At 40.2% G+C, this 8,570-nt stretch overlaps 1 protein-coding gene across 2 annotated transcripts; it reads right to left on the bottom strand.

The window, feature by feature from the left end:
• Positions 1-265: 265 nt before the first annotated feature.
• Positions 266-6,389, bottom strand: otx2b (orthodenticle homeobox 2b). Of its 2 annotated transcripts, none has more exons than XM_058398648.1 (4): positions 6,161-6,389; positions 3,805-4,004; positions 2,974-3,125; positions 266-2,703 (listed from the first exon to the last, which is right to left on the bottom strand). In XM_058398648.1, the coding sequence occupies exons 2-4, from the start codon at positions 3,899-3,901 to the stop codon at positions 2,080-2,082; spliced, it is 873 nt and encodes a 290-aa protein (XP_058254631.1). In that variant the 5' UTR covers positions 3,902-4,004; positions 6,161-6,389; the 3' UTR covers positions 266-2,079. The 2 variants fall into 2 exon arrangements, with proteins under 2 accessions (XP_058254631.1, XP_058254630.1); XM_058398647.1 differs by having other exon boundaries at positions 267-2,703; positions 6,154-6,389.
• Between the last annotated feature and the right edge of the window lie 2,181 nt (positions 6,390-8,570).

The following is an 8,570-nucleotide window of genomic DNA, read 5'->3' on the forward strand; positions in this document are numbered from 1 at the left end:
TATAACGCTGCTGTGACGCAGACAAATCACACTCCATATTTGGGTCTTTCTTTAATATTATTATTATTGTTAATAATAATATCATTATTATTTGCTCTGTAAGCTGGGCTGTAGCGGATCTGAATGTGCCCGCTGTGCCCTCTGCCCTGCAGAAAACCCGGCGCAGGAATAGCGGGATTAGCGGCTCTTTGAGGCGCGGATTAGCGCCACTTTCCCAAGACGCCCATTCCCGGTGCCACGGCTCTTAAAGCGGAAGGACCGGAAACCAGACAGCTTCACAATGCAAAATAATTAAAGTATGAGTACACTTGGCTAGTGGAGAGGTGCGTTTAATTGAAAAACCCCATTAAAACCCTATTACACCATGCACAAGAGACATTTTTTCGTTAGGGTGATTTAAGGAAGTCTGTCTCTTTATAACTGGATAACTACTTATTTAATGTATTTACACTTATAGTTTTAGGAGTTCTAGTGCAAAGTATAGACAAAGATAAGGCTAGCCCTTCGTCTTTAATTATTTTATTGTTCTTTCTTTAATCATACGGTCATAAGGTGAGGTAAACAAATGAACGGAAATAAAATAGCACAGGCTGACCACAGGGCTCTTTTTTCAATATGCAATAAAATGTTTTTTTTTTATTAATTTATTATTTTTTTATAAAGCCCAGCCCAGCTAAATTAAGAAATAAAATAATTTATAATTAAAATAATTTAAGACAAAAAGCTCTAAGTAGCTAAAACTAGGTGATCGCCTTGTTTTTCATTAATTCGTTTAAATTAACTGTAGGCAACCCGGTTAGGAAAAAAAGGAGTTAATTCTAAATGTATATTTTTTCAGCATTTTAAATACTTGTCTAAAATGCATTGTGTGGACATAGCAAAATCAGTCACAACTTTTAAACTTTTTCCTCCAGTTTGCTACACACACACACGCGCGCGCACGCACGCACACACACACAGCACGCACGCTTGTACATTTACTCGTTTATTTTACATGCTCGTTTAGCCAAACTGAATGAATTTTATCGATTCAAATATGAAATCGTTTATTAATGTTGTCTGCAATGGTGGAACCACATTACTACTCCAGACAGGTTTAAGATCCGCGTTGGCAATCTTCGACAATAGGTCACTAAAGACCAAAAAGAAGGTCAGTGGAAGGGAAAACCCATTTTTTTGGGCGTTCAACAAATGGAAAAACAAATTGGTCTTTTAAAAGGTTTGCTCAAATTAAATTCATAAGTGACTAATATCATTTCGTATTTTTTTTTTCTTCAAAGGAAAAGAGTGAAAAGTCTATTAAAATCACAGCCGAGTTTTCGCGGTTGCGAGGGAGCTCACAAATTGCATACAATTACAACAGATCACAGTTTCGAAGGCTAGCACAGATTAAAAAAAACACATGTACCATTTATATAAGACACACATTGATTGTCTCTTAAAAACTACATATTGATTCCTTATAAACACTTTTTCTTAAATAAAGTAGTGCATCCAGGTCGCCCTTGAGGGCGTTCAGCACACACACACATACACACACACACACACACACAATCTCGCTCACACACACAAACGCAAACACACATTCTCTCTGCTGTTCACATCGTCCTGATGGAAGTGTCTCTCGTTTTGCCAACATGGACACAAGTCGGCGTGCTGTAAGAGGTTTTTGGATGCAGAAGCCTGCCCATTCCATACACTTTACTTATAGACTGTCTTCTTTTAACATGTAATGTTGTTCATCTCCTTTTCATGGGTAAAGATTCGTTCCATGGCTGTGACCTAACTTATTACAAGTTCACTTGGGTTCTTTTTTTTTTTCTTAAATAACAGCTTGTGGTCATATAGCTCGTGTATATGCGCTTTTATGTGACTCCGGGACCGTTTATATAATTTACTTTGTTACTTAGAAGCAGGAGTGGCTAACTCGAGGCAGGCGCAGCGCAACTCATCTGTTACAATATCATCCACCTCGCCAAATGTTATTTATCAGATTTTTGAAGAATGGCAGGTCTGTGTCTTGTCTAGTCTTTTAATTTATTTTTTTGTTGTTGTTGAAAAACAACTAGCTTGCTTCTCTCACAACACCTGAAACTTCCAGGAGGAAGTCTGATCTTTGTAATCCAAGCAGTCAGCGTTGAAGTTGAGCTTCCAAGAGGATGTTTGATCTTTGTAGTCCAGGCAGTCTGCCGCAGTGGAGTTGAACCCGAGGCCCGAGGCGCCGTAGCCTTGAGAGGACGGTTGATTCAGGTGGCTGGTGACGGCGCTGGTGCTCATGGGGCTGAGAGCGGAGGCTGCTGGCGCCGACAGCTGGTGGTGCATGGGCGCCAGGTATGAACCGCACTCCATGCCGCCAAAGTAAGACGCTGAGCCTGCGTAGCCTTGACCGTAACCGGATGTCGCCTGCGTGTAGGTCATCGGGTAAGAGCGCTGCATGCATGACGAAGACGAGGAGGTGGAGAGCACTTCCGACAGCGGCGAGATGGACGCCGGGCTCCAGATGGACACGGGCGCCGCCGTGCTGGATATAGCCGGCACCGAAGTACTAGAGGGCGGCGTGAACTGACCACTAGCGCCACTTTCTGAGCTCGCCTCTCGCGCCGGGGAGCTCTTCTTCTTGGCCGGGCGCACTTTGTTCTGGCCACCGTTTTGCTGCTGCTGTTGCTGCTGTCGGCATTTTGCGCGCCGATTTTTGAACCAAACCTGTCATAAAGAAAGAGGGACTTTATAAACATGCTGCCTTTAAAACGTTGCCAATTTACGCCTTATTTATCATTTTATTCATTTAGAAATAATATTAGAATACTGTAATTAGCAGGATATATGTATCTTTTACTTTAACAGTTAATACTAAGGTACTCTTTGAAGAACATGTACACGAGGAATTTATTTTCTGATATAAATAAGAATATTTTAATAAAATATGGCAAAAGCTTGCCTTTCATTTTTTTTTTTTGTAAGCAACATACTGACCTGTACACGGGACTCCGGCAAGTTAATTTTCAGGGCCACCTCCTCGCGCATAAAGATATCCGGGTAGCGCGTTTTAGCGAACAGCGCCTCGAGCACGTCGAGCTGAGCCCGAGTGAAGGTGGTTCTCTCCCGACGCTGCTTTCGAGGAGTAGCTGTTTCCAGTAAAACACAAAATGCCCGCGAGGTTGAAATCACGCCAACATAAACTTTGCCAGCAACAAACAGGCCTACAGGCTACTAAATGCATAATGTCAACACTGACTCCTATTAAAAAATAATAATAAAAGTTTTTTAACTTCTTTAAATAAGCAGCTAGTGTGATCATATATAAAAGCTTTTGTTAAAAATACCAACATTAACAGATTAGATATATTAGTTAGTATTTTCTTATTTTTTTCTACATTCGATATCTTAACTGGATTCTCATAAAACATGTTGTCTATAACAAATAATTATTGATATCTGCTAAATTTTTACAGACTTGTTCATCACCATTTACTGGTAACTAGTTTTTAAGTTTTTAAGTCACTAACTCTCAGTGACCAGCTGATGTAGGCCTATATGACTTCTTCAAAATTTTGAACAAAAAATTGCAAGAATGGGCCTAGATAATTCAAACATACTCCAAACAAATAGTAAAATATAGCATATCATGAAATAAAACATTTCAAACAGCAAGTGACATATCAAACTATTGTAAACGTTGCAGGAGAAACTACAACACCAGATATGGTCTTGAAATCAATCAGACCAACTTTTCGGCACTTACAGAAACGCTGACATTTTTGTCTGACATTGCAAAGGCATTCTGTGTGATTCTGTGTGACTAACCTGGATATCCCACAGACGGATGCAGCAAGTCCATCCCGGACGTGGTTAAACTCAGCCCGTTAACCGGGTAAGGCGGTTGCTTAAGATACGACATCATGCTAAAGTTGGTTGCGGAGGTAAAGTTGGAGTAAATATTGAAGAGATGTTCTTCTCTGGCGCCTCTTTTGGTCCGAGGCTCCAATGTAGGTCGTTATCAAACCCTGGTCCAAAATCACACAGAGAGGGATAGAAGTTTACACACAGATACGCCTCTGGAGTGTTGATTGTAGTTTGGTGGATGAACTCGGCGCTCCGACTGCAATCGGGACTTAACACAGAATAATGCGCGTGCACACCGCAGCTGCGCTCTTAAAGCCGCTGCAGATCTCCAGCTGTCCTCGTGAAGTGAGCAAGACTCATCTCAACACCCCCACACACCCCACCACCCTAACCCACCCCATCATCCCTGCCCCCTTACCTATGTTCTCCCCATCTATCCCCCCCAAAAGTAACATCTAATTGCAACAAGTCCTCGCAATGCTCAAAACATAGTCTTGCTAATGTACATGCTGCAAGAAAGTCGATTTGCATAGGAACCAGGCTAATTGTCTTCAGCATAAGGGAATTGATTGGAGACCATTTGTGGCAACAAAGGCCGCTGTTGGTCCGATAAATAAGGCCGATAACAAAGCCCTACTGGCGAGAAGCACAAGTAACAATGAGAGAGGACCTCATCGTTCCCGCTCAGCCATTAAATTAGTGAATGCATTCATAATGAGGTGTTTTAGCGCTCCCTACTATTCCTGTAAATATAAATAGGAGCATTTTGACTAAAGTTGGCTAACAGAGTTTAATGAGTCGGTTGAAGAATTCGTTCACAACTAACACCCAGTTCAGCGCCTCTCTAATTGGATTCGAGGTTTGAGCTTATTTGGAGTGCTTTGGGGTTAGAAGGTGAAGAAGCCAGGCATCTTGCTATTATAAGCAATGGAAGACATCAAAAGGATGTAAAAGTAGGCTTAGGAATCAAATGTTCTCAAGTTTACCCAAAAGACAAATGTTGATTGGCGTTAAATGGGTATTTAAGAAATGAGTTATTTCATGTAGGATAATTCACCAAGAAACAAAACCTACATTGCGAAATTACTTTTCCTGTTCTCAATGCAAAGATTTCTACAACGAACGATTTCATTTGACATTTAACAGTTAGATAAATGAGCAACGGCGATTTTGGCAAACGGTTACTGTGAGCAAAACTGTGAGCACCCCCCGACCCCCAGCCACTACAGGGCTCCTAACTTATCGAGGAGTTTGAGGGGTTTTTTATCCAACGGTTTTCTTGCTCAATCTGTCACTTCCCTCGTCTACCAGTTGCAGTCGTTCGTTAGTAATGACCTCCTCCAATAATTAATTACGATAAATGTTTTTGTTAATAAATTAACGAGATAATCTGGATGGCACGCGCTCCCCTAATTACTGGACGCGGAATCCTCGAACCTGCAGTTGAACATTTGGCCCCATCGATTTAGTGTACTCTCTCTCTCTCTCTCTCTCTCTCTCTCACACACACACACACACACACACACACATCATTATTCCATATTTCATACAAAAGCCATATTTGTCCAAATAACATATTAACTCTTCATTTGTCATACTGTTTAATTCATTTTGTCATTTTTAACACTTGGTATTTTTTCTTACCACATAAGCCGATTTTTTTTTTACGATTTTACAGTAGGCCTGTACAGGCAGCAAGAAAACCTCTTGCGCAATTTGAGTAGAGCCTATGCGACACCAAATTAAACACTTTGTATTAAGCCAATGATTAGAGCAACGCATGGTGTACAATACACAGCGCAGCGCACGGAAAGTTCCCGTTATTAACCAGAACGTCAGTGAGGAAAACGGCTTGCTTTGACGCAGCTCTGTGTCTTTCACGCCTCTGTAATTATCGCCCTTTGTCTTCAGTTCTCCTACTTCACACAGAGCCTTACGCAGCCAAGAGAACAAATTTACGCACGTGGGCTGGAACTATGTTTAAACCCACTGAATTATCAGACTATAACTGTCCATCTGAAGACCAGTGAAAAAAAAGTAACCATCAACAACAAACAAACAAACAAACGGCCCCCTGAAGTTTTGAGACCGGATTAAAAACAAGTGACAGAAATACACTCGATTCCTACAAGCAACTCGAAATCAACAGAACAACAACAAGAATAATTGTAATCAATAATAATAATAATAATAATAATAATAATAATAATAATAATAATAATAATAATAATCTGAACATTTTAGTAATGCACAACAGTGATGAAAAATAAAAAGCATGTTCTGAAAATACAAAAAAAATTGACTACTTACTGCAGACCTTCAGTTTGATGCTGCAAAATAGGTCCGATAATTCAGGCTACATCCGACTGTTACGTTACTGTTTATGGTGAAATATTTTCATTCTAACCGAAACCGTAAGCTGAAAACGAGAAAGGTGCAACTTAAAAGCTTCAGCTGCTCGACTTAAACGGACAGCAGACGAAATCGTTTAGGGAGCTTAAAGTGCGTACAGTTATAATTGGCCGGTCTTCAGGCGGACTTGCCCGTGTGTGATTTGTACAGCGCGTTGGCCAATGGAGAGACGGCTCTCGGCCTCGCGGGCTGGACGCGGCTCCCCTCACCGGGCCTTTGGCAGCGAAACAAACGTCGCAGGCTACTTTTTGACGCGCAAACTCCTCAGCCAATCAGAGAGCAGCCTCGCTGGACCGCGTTCGAGAGTCCAAATATGCGTAACTTTCCATGTTAATAGCCCATATCTAACCTTACCGAGTTAACATGTTTTAGGTGCCTGTCATGTATTTGCAACTTCCTCACTATGAGAAACATGATGTTTGTCTCATGTGTTTGTGTGTCTCTAGCACGTGCCAGTGTTTTAATTTGTGTTGATCTACCGGGAATCTCGCTCACGGGCGCACTTGCAGTGTAGCAAAGGTGACGACAAAGCGTGTACTCTTAATCTCAGGAATAATGATCAATCCCGAGAGAAAAAAAAAATCTAGCAGACTCAGCCCCTTATTATCCCCGAGACTGTGTAAAGACGGTACGGTGAAAGGGAGAAAAAGCAAACACTGAACGCAGACGCTTCTGCGCGCTTCTCCTGCTGTCGCCCAGCCAGAGGAATTTAAGGAGGTTTAATTCCCTAAAACAGTCCTCTCGTCCACATGACGGTCACACTGCAAGTGCTCATGTTGATACATTGAAATGTAACAACAGATGACTGGAGATGGACTGCTACTGGACTAGGGCCATACTGGAGAAGCCTGAAAGCAGTAGGCAGGGATTCACTACAGAGGTACAGGTAACACTTTAAAGTTTAAAAAGCGCTGTGAGCACCCGGGACGATTTTTGGAAGGCAGACGACCAAAACAGTTAGCCTGAAAACTCTTAAGATGTGCTAAAAACAGAGGATCTGACTAAAACACAACGTCCAGGATCATCTACACACAGGTGAGGCTTATTAATCTCACGAGTTCATTTCAGGAGCTATATTCACAATAGTGCAGTTGTATGGGCATTGATCATTGAGTGTTCATGGATCTGATTACATGTCACGTGTATGGACAATAATGAATCTTCTATTCATATTGCCTTTAGACAGGACATTCCAAAACAAAGAATAATGTTATTTTTCTCTTTCTATTAATTTTTTCTTTCTATATAACAACAACAACAACAACAGCATTAATAATAATAATACAATACTATTATTATTATTATTATTATTATTATTATTATTATTATTATTATTATTAAACCTATCTATAAAATCTATAAACAATAAAATTATTTGCATTATTATTATTACATTATGTTTAATCAAACTCCTGCACCATAATAAAATTCGCAGCATCCTAAATCACCCTAATACCCTAATGCGTCAAGCATTAACCAAACTAGAGCGATGCTGTATATCAGTGAAAAACCATGAACATGCTGATAAAGAAGCTTTGTCTTTGTCCTGATTTCTGCTTCCCTCAGCAGCTTGTAGGTGAAGAAAAACATTTCGGGAAAAACTTCTTGAGACTGATTTCTTTTTGCACGAGCAGACGGACAAGTTCCCTTCACCTACTGATGACCAGAGCGTGGAAGAGAAATCAGTTTTATAGCCACGCCTGGGTTCAGACTCTCAGCAAAAAAAACTTCTGAAATTTCATCCGAAAATCTTACGAAGAACAGAAGAGGGACATCCGAACATCTTTCGAAAGTGAGAATGTCTTTCTCCGAAAATCCCAGAAGGCAGAAACATTCAGGAAAGGCTGCGCTTTTTTCTTTGGTTTTATTATTACGCAGACGCACTTCTAATATTAAACCCAAGCATATTAAATAATAGAAATAACCCAAATCAAATCCCATTATTAATTGATCTAAAATGAATTAATATCAATAAATTTGAAAAAGTAAAACTACTTTAAGTTGAAATTTTTTTAAAAATCAAAATTCGGTGCACATAATACGCAAATAATAATAATAATAATAATAATAAAAGAACTGTGTATATATTTTATATGTATATATGGCATTATTTAGAGCAGGACTTTTTTTCTGTGTGAATAATTTCGGTAGAGAAGAGAGAGTCGCGCTCCGCTTTATCAGCCAGCGTCGCTCTTTAATACTGTTCAATTATTTATAAAGCGCTGAAACTCCCGGAGTCCGGAGGGGATCTTTGGATCCTTGAAGGACTTGTGATTTATTTAAGTAAAAAAGAGCGGCATAAATAATACAGAGCT

This window comes from Hemibagrus wyckioides, linkage group LG09, assembly GCF_019097595.1.
Source record: "Hemibagrus wyckioides isolate EC202008001 linkage group LG09, SWU_Hwy_1.0, whole genome shotgun sequence".
Taxonomy (NCBI): domain Eukaryota; kingdom Metazoa; phylum Chordata; class Actinopteri; order Siluriformes; family Bagridae; genus Hemibagrus; species Hemibagrus wyckioides.